General features: G+C 44.7%; 1 protein-coding gene across 1 annotated transcript in view; it reads right to left on the minus strand.

Annotated features, from left to right (window-relative positions):
* Positions 1-14,084, minus strand: part of syne1a (spectrin repeat containing, nuclear envelope 1a) — a 491,960-nt gene that overhangs the window by 182,860 nt on the left and 295,016 nt on the right. The window contains 8 exon segments of the mRNA XM_060915606.1: positions 445-597; positions 882-1,037; positions 1,240-1,405; positions 1,554-1,925; positions 2,172-2,542; positions 13,144-13,356; positions 13,436-13,580; positions 13,693-14,030. Of these exon segments, the coding sequence (XP_060771589.1) occupies positions 445-597; positions 882-1,037; positions 1,240-1,405; positions 1,554-1,925; positions 2,172-2,542; positions 13,144-13,356; positions 13,436-13,580; positions 13,693-14,030 (1,914 nt within the window).

Raw genomic sequence — 14,084 nt, forward strand, 5'->3', positions numbered from 1 at the left:
GCAAACTCAGTTGATTCAGAGTTGAATCGCTTTCTCACTACGATCGAACTCCCTTGTAAGCAAACTTTTGATTCAGAGTTGAATCATTTTCTCAATACGATCACGTTCTCCTGAAAGCAAATTCAGTTGATTTAGAGTCGGTTCGCTTTCTCACTGCAAACGAGTCCAATTGAAAGCGAACTCTTCAGTCAGAGTCATACTGCTTTCTCGCTGAGATCGAGTTCACTTGAAAGCGAACAAAAAGAACGTTCATTTGATTCACTTCCTTCAGTCGACTCGATTCCAAGCCGAATTGCGCACTCGAATCCTCTTTGAAAGCGAACTCTGTTTGAATCGAATCGACTCACCTGCAAGAAGGGAATCAAACGAACCTTTTTAGTCCGAGAAGAAAAATGCACCAAATGATAAACGGAAAGGAAGTGTGTGTAAGAGTCAGGGCAGTACCTCCGTCTCCTCTTTGGCCTCTTCCACATCCACACTCTTCTGCTTCAGTTTCACAGAGATGGCGCCGACTTTCTCCGAGATGTCCTTCAGTCTGGCAGTAAAGTCTTCTTTAACATCTCTGCTGTGCTGCACTTCTCTCTCTCGGCTCTGGACCTGGAGTTCAGGTGTGAGAGGTGGGAAATAACGAGGTGCGTGTATTGTTTTAGCTAATCACAGTTCCATAAGCTAAGAAAATCCTGGCCCGTCCTTTCCTCCGATTTTATTTTATTTCTCCGATCTCAATTTCTATACAGTTAGCGAAATTATTTTCATCGTATTGTGAACACCTGTGTAAATTGCAGTTGTGTAATTTAAATTAAATATGTAAGACAAGGTGTGACACAGTCACGTGACGTGAATGAGGAAGTAGTGGGTGGAGCCTGTGTCCGAGTGTGTACCTGGTCCTCTGCTGAGCCCAGTGCCAGTGTGACCTGTGCCAGCTGGGTGCTGATCTCTGAGGGAACCGTGGCATGGAGGTCTTTGTATTTTATCTGCTGGCGGTCTGCGATCTGCTCCAGAGCCTGCCGCTGAGACTGAACACCGCCGTGAGCCGTCTAGCACACGCAAGAGACCACAGACACACAGCAAACGTTCATCATTTTTCTCACATAGCCGGTGTTTGCTACTAGTAATGACCTCCTCGGGTTGACTTTTTTTTTTTAACGTGTACGAAATAATAAATAAGCATCGGTGTTGATGCTTCCCTAATTAGGATGGACAGGACCGACACGGAGCGGTGTTTTAATTCCACTTTACCTCCAGGTCAGAGAGCAGGGTGTCCAGGTCGGCTGTAGGGCTCAGTAACAGCCCCTGTGTGTCCTGGATCCAGCCTTTAACGAGCCCCAGCTCCCGCTCCACCTCCTCCCGCTCCAGCAGCTCCACGTGCACCTGCTGTCGGCTCACGCACACTTTCTGTAGCAGGCTGGATTCGGGAGATAAATAAGAGAGCTGGGATGCCATACGATAAGACACTTCAGGATGTTCAGATGTGCTTTAAATACATCTCATATCAGCTCAACGGATACAAAAACAAACACTGTGCATCAGGTGCGGGACGTTTTCATCAGTACCTCTCATATTTCTCCTGCATTGCCTGAATCTCCTGCAGACAAAAAGCATCTTCGCTGCTGGGTTGATTGGCCTGCTTGGTGGGCGTGCCTAGATGGTTGAGAGGTGTGGTTGTTTGGTATTCGGGTGCGGCTGGCTGTATGCTAGGCGAGTCTAAGTGATTGCTGGAAGTAGTTGGCTGTGTACTGGGTGTGGCCGTTTGATTGCTAGGACTATCCAGGTGGTTGGTGGGTGTGGCCGGCTGTGTATTGGGTGGGGATGATTGTGTACTGGGAGTGGCTGTTTGGTTTCTAGGTGTGTCTAAGTGGTTGGTGGGTATGGCTGGCTGTGAAGTGGGTGTGGATGATTGCGTACTGGGAGTGGCTGTTTGGTTGCTAGGTGTGTCTAAGTGGTTGGTGGGTGTGGCTGGCTGTGAAGTGGGTGTGGATGATTGCATACTGGGTGTGGCTGTTTGGTTGCTAGACATGTTGAAGTGGTGATTGGGTGTGGCTGGTTGTGTAGTGGGTGTGGATGATTGTGTACTGGGTGTGACTGTTTGATCACTGGGCGTGTCTAAGTGGCTGTCGGGCGTGTCTGGTTGTGTAGTGGGCGTTGTTGATTGTGTAATGGGTATGGTGAGCTGTGTGCTGGGCGAGGCTGTTTGATTGATGGGCGTGTCTGGTTGTGTACTGTGCGTTGTTGATTGGTTGTTGGTCGAGTTTGGCGGCTTGCTTGGCGTGGTTGGCTGCCTGAGGGGCGTGGCCGACAGCTTGCTAAGCCTGGTTGTCTGGTCGCTGGGCATGTTTAGTCCTGCAGCATCAGAGTGGAGGAGCAGGTGGAGGGCGTGGTGTCTGAGGAGCGTCAGGGCGCTGTTCTCTCTCTCCACCTCTCGGCTAAAGGAGTCGTGATACTCTAACAGGTTGTGTAGCGCCACGGTGCTGGCTGCTTTCTCCACCACGCTGTCAGGAACTCGGCTGTGCAGGTCCTCCGACACAGACCTCATCTTCTTCAGCTACAGGTAACGACAGGGGGCACAAACTTTTTTTTTAAAATGTTGATTATAACCAGTGAGACTCGAACCACTGAACTGATTGGTCTTACTGGAGCTAGTTATGTTATATACGCTTATACACTCTCAGAAAAAGGAGTGCAGATCTCAGCCTTTCCTCGTCACCGCATAGCAATGCCATACTGGAGAGCAAGCTTTCAGGTAAACAGAACCCTCGACAAGGTCAAGCACAAAAGTTTCAGCAGTTTATAGCGCTTAAGAAGAAGAAACCTTTATTTGTCACATGCACACTTCAAGCACAGTGAGATTCATCCTCTGCATTTGACCCATCTGAAGCCGTGAACACATGCACACCCAGAGCAATGGGCAGCCACACTAGAGCGCCCGGGGAGCAGTCAGGGGTTCGGTACCTTGCTCAAGGGCACTTCAGCCCAAGGCTGCCCAACATTAACCTAACTGCACATCTTTGGACTGTGAGGGAAACCCACACAGACACGGGGAGAACATGCAAACTCCACACAGAAAGGCCTTCGCTGGCTGCTGGACTCGAACCCAGAACCTTCTTGCTGTGAAGCAACAGTGTTAACCACAACATGGCAACTTCGCAGGGTATCCATCTATCCATTATCCGTAATCGCTTATCCTGTGCGGGGTCGCGGGCAAGCTCGATCCTATCCCAGCTGACTACGGGCGAGAGGCGGGGTACACCCTGGACAAGTCGCCAGGTCATCACAGGGCTGACACATAGACACAAACAACCATTCACACTCACATTCACACCTACGCTCAATTTAGAGTCACCAGTTAACCTAACCTGCATGTCTTTGGACTGTGGGGGAAACCGGAGCATCCGGAGGAAACCCACGTGGACACGGGGAGAACATGCAAACTCCGCACAGAAAGGCCCCCATCGGCCACTGGTCTCGAACCTAGAACCTTCTTGCTGTGAGGCGACAGTGCTAACCACTACACCACTGTGCTGACCTTCGCAAGGTATGTACACCAAAAAAACAAAACAAAAAAAACTTGTAAAAGGACTTATTGTAATTCTAACAGCTCAAACAGCTCCATAATAAAAAAAAAAATCAAGGTATACAGTTGTTTTTGTAAGGTTTGACTACATCTCGAAGATGTAAATGAACAATATCACCGCAATGATAATACGAAGCGCAGCTTCCCTCCTCCTCATCAGCTGTGTGTCTACATGTGACAAGGTAGAATCTGTATTAGGGCAGCGGGCATGTGCCGTCCTTGACCACCACACAATGGAGTAGTAAGGCGTCTCCTTCCCTCCACTAGTCTGGGGTGGTGCCTTGAGCAAGCACTAGCAACCCCTCGCTCCCCCTGGTCAGGGTTACAACCGAAGACTAGACTCGGCAGACAGCGCGGAGGAGACCACCACCTGGTGGTTCAACAGGCAGGTAGGCGGACCCAGCAAAGCATTTGTGGAGCGCAATCAGGGCACAGTCCAATACGTAGAACACTGTTGGCCATGCACTGCATCCTGACCTAGCTCCAGCCATCTTGATTCTGTCTTGCCCCTGGACCCAGTTAGGTTGGGATGAAAGAGTGAGGCTGATGGTTGTGTAACTCTCCTTCACTCTGCTCAAAGTCAAATGCAAGTCTCATCTCATCTCATCTCATCTCATCTCATCTCATCATCTCTAGCCGCTTTATACTGTTCTACAGGGTCGCAGGCAAGCTGGAGCCTATCCCAGTTGACTACGGGCGAAAGGCGGGGTACACCCTGGACAAGTCGCCAGGTCATCACAGGGCTGACACATAGACACAGACAACCATTCACACTCACATTCACACCTACGGTCAATTTAGAGTCACCAGTTAACCTAACCTGCATGTCTTTGGACTGTGGGGGAAACCGGAGCACCCGGAGGAAACCCACGCGGACACGGGGAGAACATGCAAACTCCGCACAGAAAGGCCCTCGCCGGCCACGGGGCTCGAACCCGGACCTTCTTGCTGTGAGGCGACAGCGCTAACCACTACACCACCGTGCCGCCCCAAATGCAAGTCATGACTTCAAATTCAAGTCCTGTAGTAATGGGCAAGTGGTGAAGCAGTACCGGTAGGTGCAGAAACATTGGAAGTTGTAATCGCGAACCTGCACACAAGCGGCCCAGGGTCGCTCTCTGCTGGAACGAAGCAGCAGTGGAGTTCAGCAGCCCCCTGGGTGTCTGAGCAGCCTTATTTAGGATGCTCACCTCCATGGAGGAAGGGGCTAGAAAAGGTGCCCCAAACATAACCTGCTTCACCTCACCCTGGCCAGCACACCGCGGCTGGTGGGGATCCCGCTCACCGGTCAAAATACAATAAAAAGATAGTGAAGGTACTCAACCTTGGCACATGGAATGTTGACATGTGGGTGTACCTTCAAAGCCCAGATTGGCCTCATCAGTCACCTCCGGGGACACAACCGCCACCGGCCAAATTGAAGTCATGGTCATCTTCGACCCCGAAGGACAAACATCATACAGTATGTGACAAATAAAGGCTTCTAATTCTAAAAATCTAATCAGAAATTTTCTGTAACCAGGTGATTTTTACTGGCAACAAAATGCACGAATCAACAGACTTCACTTTTATGAAGTTTAAATCTCACTCAGGCGGCACGGTGGTGTAGTGGTTAGCACTGTCGCCTCACAGCAAGAAGGTTCTGGGTTCGAGCCCCGGGGCCGGCGAGGGCCTTTCTGTGTGGAGTTTGCATGTTCTCCCCGTGTCCGCGTGGATTTCCTCCGGGTGCTTGGGTTTCCTCCACAGTCCAAAGACAAGCAGGTTAGGTTAACTGGTGGCTTTAAATTGACCGCAGGTGTGAATGGTTATTTGTCTCGATGTGGCAGCCCTGAGACGATCTCATGACTTGTCCAGGGTGTACCCCGGCTCCAGCTTGCCTGCAACCCTGCACAGGATAAGCGGCTATGGATAATGGATGGATGGATGGAAGGAAATCTCACTTGGTGAGATCACGTAGATGCAGTATTGACACAAAAACTAGTAAACAATGGTTGCTGTCATAGCAACGCAATTCTTTTTGTCTAAAAAGACTGCTTTTCTCAGTGAATAAAAACAAACAAAAGCACGTTGCATAAAACAATCCATGAGCTATCGATGTGCTGTAATAAGTGCGCGTTATCATCGCGGTAAATTGTTCATTTATATCTTCAAGATGTAGCCAGACCTTAGAAAAATAGCCTCAATGAGGCTGGAGCTCATACCAGCTACTGTTGTCATGTGCGACTTTGAAATCTGATCAATCCTGTGGGAGAAGTAGTGATTTTTGTGAAATTGCATGTGACCCGTGTAGCCGCATCAATGGTAGGTGGCGCCACCTGGTGAACAATTCTTGTTGGAATATGTCTTTAGAGTCTTCTGGGTGAGTTTCAGTGAAAACGTCCTGGCAGTTTGGGGTTTGGTGTGATGAGTCACCCAAAATTTTCAAACACCCATAAAATAGTAAATACGACAGGTGGCGCCACTGTCTTGACAACTTTTACGTACACCCACCTGGGGAACATTGTGAATTTGATCGAAAACCGGTCAATCCTGTGGGACAAGGAGTTGCGATTTTTCTAAATTGCGGACTGACGACGGACGATGCGTGATCGCGTAAGGTTTTCTGGCCTGGCCTACAGCCAGATGAGCTAAAAAACAACTTCTAGAAATGGAAAGAGATTAAGCACTATAAGACTGCTGAATCTTCTGAGCTTGGCCTTGTTGAGGATTTTGTTTACCTCTCCAGTATGGTGTTGCTATGCGGTATCCAAGCATGTGACCTCTAGCTGCAAAGAGCCTATCTATGTGGCTTTAAAAGAGGTCCAATTAAAATGTAAAAGTCTCGTAACAGCTCATATAAGGCGCGACGGTTCTGTATCGTCTTCCTCAGACCGCAACCGCACTGTATGGAATCAATTTTGTGCCAAAATGTTCATACAATACTTTTGAAATATCAAACAAAAACGACAAATCAAAATACAAAAAAAAAGTCAATTTTTTTAGACTGGCAAACAAATTATTCGTGTAATTGTGCAAAATATCAGTCTATTACTCTTCAGAAACCTTTTATTTTTGTTCCGCGTCTTTCTCAGTTTTGTTTGACGTAATTTATTTTGGTTGCGATTCCAGCTCTCGTTTGCGCTCCCTGACTTTTTGCTTGCAGTTTTGGCACAAACTTGACGTGTGGGTGGGCTGTCCAGGAATGCATTCCCATTGGCTAACTTGTGTTTGACTGACAGCTACGCTCAGCCATTCCCTACTCGGATTCTGGCGGACTGTTTGACGAGTGACCGATCCATTGACGGTAAACAAGGATCGAGTGGACTTCAGTGGCGACTATGATATTGAATTTACACTTTGTTGAATTAATTCAGTATCATAGTCGCCACTGAAGTCCACTCGATCCTTGTTTACCGTCAATGGATCGGTCACTCGTCAAACAGTCCGCCAGAATCCGAGTAGGAAATGGCCACAACAGTCTCCGGGGGAATCGCTGAGCGTAGCTGTCAGTCAAACACAAGTTAGCCAATGGGAATGCATTCCTGGACAGCCCACCCACACGTCAAGTTTGTGCCAAAACTGCAAGCAAAAAGTCAGGGAGCGCAAACGAGAGCTGGAATCGCAACCAAAATAAATTACGTCAAACAAAACTGAGAAAGACGCGGAACAAAAATAAAAGGTTTCTGAAGAGTAATAGACTGATATTTTGCACAATTACACGAATAATTTGTTTGCCAGTCTAAAAAAATTGACTTTTTTTTTGTATTTTGATTTGTCGTTTTTGTTTGATATTTCAAAAGTATTGTATGAACATTTTGGCACAAAATTGATTCTATAGCACTGAACCCACAGCAAAATCGTCATCATTTCATTCAAAATCGAACCGTCAACAAAACAATGAGCGCATTCTGGGCAGCCTGAACAAAACCAAACAAAAAAACAGGGATGCTCATTGTTTCAGGCGGCTCTCAGAGACACTTTTGACAAAGTCAAAAATAATAAACCAGTATTTAGGATAATAAAAGTAACACGTTCTGTTTTGGATGCACAGGGACGTCTCGTCTCGTCTCGTCTCGAAGACGTGAAGGAGGCATTGTTTTATCGCTATAACAGCCCACTGATTGCTGTAAATGAGAAAGAAGCTTTGTTGCATCACATAGCATTTCGGGCCCCTCGTTACTGTGTCATAAGGCCATGCAACAGGAATGAGTCATCCTAAGAAACTGAAGTCATCGCCACTGAAGTGGACAAAAGGAAACAAAAATCAAGCACAACACAAACACAAAAGACATGCATGGAACTGAAATGAATTCATTTGTATGCACACAAACGCAAAATGTGATGTAGTTTAAGATGCAGCTTAGACACCCACACGCACATGCACTGGAATCCACATTTCTTGCCTAATTACATCACTTCCTAAGAAACCAGCTAAGATTTATGAGCACTGTGGTAGGCTGGCAGTTTCCACTCGAAACCATGAATAGTGTGCTGGAATATTACCAAACATTGCATCATTCCCAAATCAGCAACCGTGACCAAGACGAAAGGCAGGAAAGCCGACTGATTCACTGTACCACTGTAGAGAAGGATTAACACGACTACAAGACTGCTTTCTTGTAATTTGCATTATTGAAGATTTTTTTTTCTTCAAATAACGTCTCGACCACTGGCTTTAAACGTTAAGTGCAAGTCTTGACTCGTCTCAAGACGATCAGGGATAGAAAATGTGAATGGAAGATGCAGACAGATTTTTTTTTTCCTTTGCTATAATCTGACTTAATTTTAAAATGAAAAAATAATAAAGACTAATACAACAAGATCAACCGTGAGCTACCGATCACTTACGTATCCCCCCGCTCTCGCTTATATCAGAATGCAAGTGACTGAAGGAATAGGACACTTATTATGAAGGTTGACTTCAACAAATAATGAACCCTGAAACGAGTCAGTAACGAGCAGTGTCTCTCCCCAGGGATTTCAAACAGCATCCTGGCAAACTGCCATTTTGAAATAGCATTTTGCTTCTTGAAATAGCATCAAAATCCATGCTGTGTTTCGTAAATACGTTCGGTCGGTAAACAGGAAGTCGATGTACGACAGACCTGAAAATGGTACACATGGTATAGAACCCCAAGATGAAACTCGTTACCAAATATCAAGCAGTTGTGATTTGTAGTTGCGGAGAAAAGTGTTAGGAAAATTTCATAAATCCACGCTATATGTTTCATAATACATTCGGTCGGTAAACAGGAAGTCGGTGTGCGACAGACCTGAAAATGGTACACATGGTATAGAACCCCAAGATGAAGCTCAGGACCAAATATCAAGCAGTTGTGATTTGTAGTTGCTGAGAAAAGTGTTAGGAAAATTTCGTAAATCCATGCTATATGTTTCGTAAATACGTTCGGTCGGTAAACAGGAAGTCGATGTACGACAGACCTGAAAATGGTACACATGGTATAGAACCCCAAGATGAAGCTCTGTACCAAATATCAAGCAGTTGTGATTTGTAGTTGCTGAGAAAAGTGTTAGGAAAATTTTGTAAATCCACGCTATATGTTTCATAATACATTCGGTCGGTAAACAGGAAGTCGATGTGCGACAGACCTGAAAATGGTACACATGGTATAGAACCCCAAGATGAAGCTCAGGACCAAATATCAAGCAGTTGTGATTTGTAGTTGCTGAGAAAAGTGTTAGGAATATTTCGTAAATCCATGCTATATGTTTCATAATACATTCGGTCGGTAAACAGGAAGTCAATGTGCGACAGACCTGAAAACGGTACACAAGGTATAGAACCCCAAGATGAAGCTCAGGACCAAGTGGCTATGATTTGTGGTTGCTGAGAAAAAGGGTGTTTTGGACAGAAGGCTGGACAGACAGAGGTAAACCAGTATAACACCCCCCCCCCCCCCCCCCCCCCGAGAAGGGGCTTAATTATATATAGATGACACGATGGCAACTATTGAAATGAATCGAACAGGAGCCAAGGATGTTGCCAATATGAATAGTCCTAGACCACATGATCACTGGAAATTTGATTTAATTGAACAATATTGTTTGATGGATGGAGGGATGGACTTTATCGATCCCTGCAGGGAAATTCGAAAAATGTTGAGGAATCTGTGAAATTTTATTATTGGGCAGCGCATAAAATGGCACTTGATCCAGCACATCCTCTTACAGTATTCTGCATTTAACGTTATATATATTTTACAGTAATTCCACGAAATCGAGTCGTACATGAGCTGATGGCTATAATCCATGTATGACGAGATTGAGTGGAATAACTGTTTTATTCTATCCACATTCACTGGATTTTGAGAAACAGAGCATTTTTATTTTTGCAAATTCGATATATATAAAAACTATATAGATAGTTTTCACTGACGTCACAGCGTTCCGGGGAACGCCCCCCAGCCGCCATCTTGTGGGGCAAACAAAACGGACCATCGCCACTATTGGCTACGTTATCTCGGACGAATTTATGAAGTTATATAGTCAGTTTTCTAAAATAAAGATCAATGTTGGCAAAATCAAGCAAACAGAAGTATATAGATACATTAGACGACATCGGTATGCAGCCAAACTGGCCTTGATTGGGGGAATTGACCCCTACGAAGTGGACAAAAATGCATTTTCAAGTGACTATGCAGGGCTGCCAAAGCCTGAAACTGCCAAAGCCTGCTCCAAAGCCTGAAACTGACTTCATCAAACTTTAAAGGCTGTCTGATATATACAACTTTATATATTCACAGCGCGCCTTTTGTCGGATGCTGCCTTTTTCACGGCTGAATCGCGCAGATCCGATTTTTTTTTTTTAAGGGGGGGCGTTGGAGTGTCTGATTATAATTTCAAAGTAAATCCTGTATTAAAATTACTAAATAAGCAAATCCTTTACAGTCCATGAAACAGGAAGTATAAGGATGAGAAAAAACAGTTTAAATCGGAAAGCTGCGCACATTTGCGCAGTCCTGCACACCGCTCGGGCTGCGCAAATGTGTGCAGCTTTGCAATTTAAACTGTTTTTTTCTCATCCTTATACTTCCTGTTTCATGGACTGTAATGGATTTGCTTATTTAGTAATTTTAATACAGAATTTACTTTGAAATTATAATCAGACACTCCAACGCCCCCCCTAAAAAAAAAAAAATCGGATCTGCACGATTCAGGCGGCATCCGCCAAAAGGCGCGCTGTTTGCATCCCAAACACAAATCAAATCATACAGAATAGACCTAAAATGTTTTTCAAAAATGACCCTTGCGTGAGTGAAGTGACAAGTTTCAAATAGAAACGTGACAAACGAGCGATATTAAGTGTACATTACAATGTAAACGTACACTCAGCGGTTCCAGTTAGGCATTCTCCAGAGATTGTTCACATGATGTTTTGGTTTCCAAAAACAAACTTAAACACAATTGATTGTTTATTTAAACAACTTACCACTTATAAAATGATCGGAGCAGACTTTGCTGTGTTTGGAAGGCTGATAATCCTTACGGTTGATTCTCGCAAGCCATAGATTTCTCCTTTGTATGCTGAGTTTCTTTGTTTGCTCGCCTTTGTGCTCCCGTACAGTGGGAATTCCATAAAAGCTCCGCTTGACTTCATCATCTGACCTATTACGACAGCCGTGAATACAACAGGTGTGCACCATTGCTAGCTTTAAATAGCCTGCTTGGGTTCTTTTGAAGACTTTGTACTCGCACGTTACAATGTGTACTCAGTCACCCGTACAGTAAGCTTGACCCACAAGATGGCCGCCACTAGGGAATCCCCAACTCTGTTACGTAATGTGAAAACTATCTATAAAAAACATCCGACAAAATCATTTCTGCTCAGGCGGACTTCTTAAAAACCTGCACGAATTGACCTCAGCGTTGGGGTTTTTTTTGTAGAAAGCGCCGTCTTGCCGAGGTATAGAATAGCTTTAGACATTTTTTTAATTCTTCGTTGGGCATGTCAGTTCTGTAATTTTCAGACTTCGTTGAGCTTTTGAACCAGTCTTAAAAAAAAAATTAAATTTTAACGTTTAAAGATGAAGAATGGAAACAAACCGGCGAAATGGCAGTAGCAGTTTGTGAAAAATGCGATAATAATAATAATTCTCGAAAAAAAAAAAAAGATACATTCTTACCACCAAATACTTTGATTCCATATTTTGTTGCCTTTTTTTTGGTATTTTTTGGGGTTTTGTTTTCGAGTGATTTTTATTTCATCGTCGGTTGGTTCAGCAACACGCTCCGCCATTTTGTTTTTCTCTACTTGGTATATGAGCTGATAGCCTAGTAGTAGAGTAGCCAATCAGAGCGCGCGATTGCTCATATCCAGTGAATGTGGATAGAATACGTTATTTCCCAGCTGGGAGGTCCGTATGGTGAAATACCGTGACCGAGGTCTTGAAAGTACTGAGCGAGGCCCTCTGGGCCGAGATCAGTATTCAAGGCCGAGGTCACGGTATTTCACCATACGGACCGACCTTAAGCTGGTAAATAATATATTAATTTTTTTCTTTACCAAATTCTAACAGAAAACGAGAGCGCCCGAAAGGGAAAACCGAGCCGAGACGCCATTTTGAATCCTCATTCACGGCTGTAATGCAAATGGCTTCCTCCTCGGTATACAAGTGCACTTCCATGGCAGGAAAAAAAACTACATTTTACCGCCTATGTAGTCCCCTATTTATACAAAATTGAGTCATTCAGGATTCAGCCATGTTTTTGCTCGGCGTTAGCAACAGTTAGAGGTTTTTAGCTTTCTCCCGAAATGTTTTCTTTTATTTCTTCTTCCTCAGGGTAGTAAAACTCGCTTTCGCTGGGAACACTGTCGTTATCGCAATCCATGCTGTAAAATTAATGCGATTCTCCTGAGAAATGCTGGCAAACATTTACAAGACTTTTGATAATCTTATAAATAAATCTTATTAAAAAAAAAAAAAAGATAAATGTTGACAAAAAATGCTACTATGTTTGTTGCCGTTGTGAATGAGCGAGTCGCCAGAGGTCCGTAACTGGGGTCCGTATAGGAGGATACGGACCCGCTCGCCAGCCAATCAGAGTGCAGGATTTGATGGAAACCAGACCACGAAAAAAATAAATACTCATTACTTGTCCGCACAACTTGCTGAAGACCAAAACTGCTCACGTCAATATTCAGGCCTGTGACATTACCCCGGATTAAAGCGCTAAATATTCTGAGGTTATTAAATCATAAGCTCATACATTACAAGGCTATGGTCACACTACAGCTCGCAACGAGTTATCGATGAAAATGAGGCGTTTGGTGGCGATGCTTCCCCGAGCTTCAGGTAGCATTCCCAAACCCATCCATGAGTATTCGGTGCTTAGTTTGCATGCATTGAAATTTTTCACGTTTTTGGCCACTCACAAGGTGGAGTCGCACCAAAAAACAACTTGCGAAGCTCGAAGAACATTCGCTGTGCATTGCACGATTGGTGGCGACGCTACCAATTTTTCATCGCTGAGTATTCGCACGTTAAACCCATCACGAGCTTCAGTGTGAGCATAGCCCAAAGCGCTACGCATAATAATTTGTACAGGTTCTAAGCTATTAATTGCCATCTTACCTTCTCAATGAAGCGTCTCCAGTCATGCACTGTGTCCTTAAGGGCCTTCTCTTGTACTTTAGCTACACTGGATAACTGAGTCCATCGCTGGTGTAGTGCACAGACTGAACGCGAAACTGTCGCACTGGACACAGACTTCAGCTCAGACTGCTCCGATTGTTCTTTCAGGTTTGTCAGTTTATCCTGACAAGCCTCCAGGTGGAACACGACATCCTATAAAGGCAAGAGAATGTGTTAGTACACGACTAATAAACTGCACGAAGAAACAATTCTGGAAGAAAACTGAACAGACCTGGTGAAAACTAAGCTGGTCCTCGGCTTCTTGAAGAGAGCTTGATTTAGCCGTGCTAAACCCAGCCAATCTCCTCTCAACTTCACTCAGCTGACTTATAAGTACTTCTCTGTCTTTCTTAAATGACGTCCACCGAGTTGAACATCTAGAAAAACAATATTTAAATCAGAACTATAGGCTAGGCATGAGCCACAAAAATGGTCACCAATGATACCAATAAACCAGATAAGAGGACAAAAATGCAGCCCAGAAGTTACCGGTTTAAGGTTTCTTGGTGACATCTTAGCTGCTCCATGAGCTCAGCACTCCTTTCACAAGTGGTCTCATAGCCTTCTTTGAGTTTCATAATAACGCCAGAATCAACAAAGTCCTCCATTTTATGGAGAACGCCCTCGATATCCTGAACCGCCTTCTTTATGGTCGGTTCTTGGCTCAAAACATGTTTAAGTTCCTGGAGGCTCTCTGTAAGGTCTTCCAATTCTAGTTCCTGGTTCTTCTGCTTTAGGACAGCATCGGCATCTTCAAACCACTGGTGAGTAGATTTCAAGGCACTTTGGTACAATTGTAGCAAGGATAGTGCTGACTGCAAGACCACCTGTGGGTAAGCAATATATCATTGTGGGTACAGATGAAACGTTTAGGAATACCA

This window comes from Neoarius graeffei, chromosome 3 (assembly GCF_027579695.1).
Source record: "Neoarius graeffei isolate fNeoGra1 chromosome 3, fNeoGra1.pri, whole genome shotgun sequence".
Taxonomy (NCBI): Eukaryota; Metazoa; Chordata; class Actinopteri; order Siluriformes; family Ariidae; genus Neoarius; species Neoarius graeffei.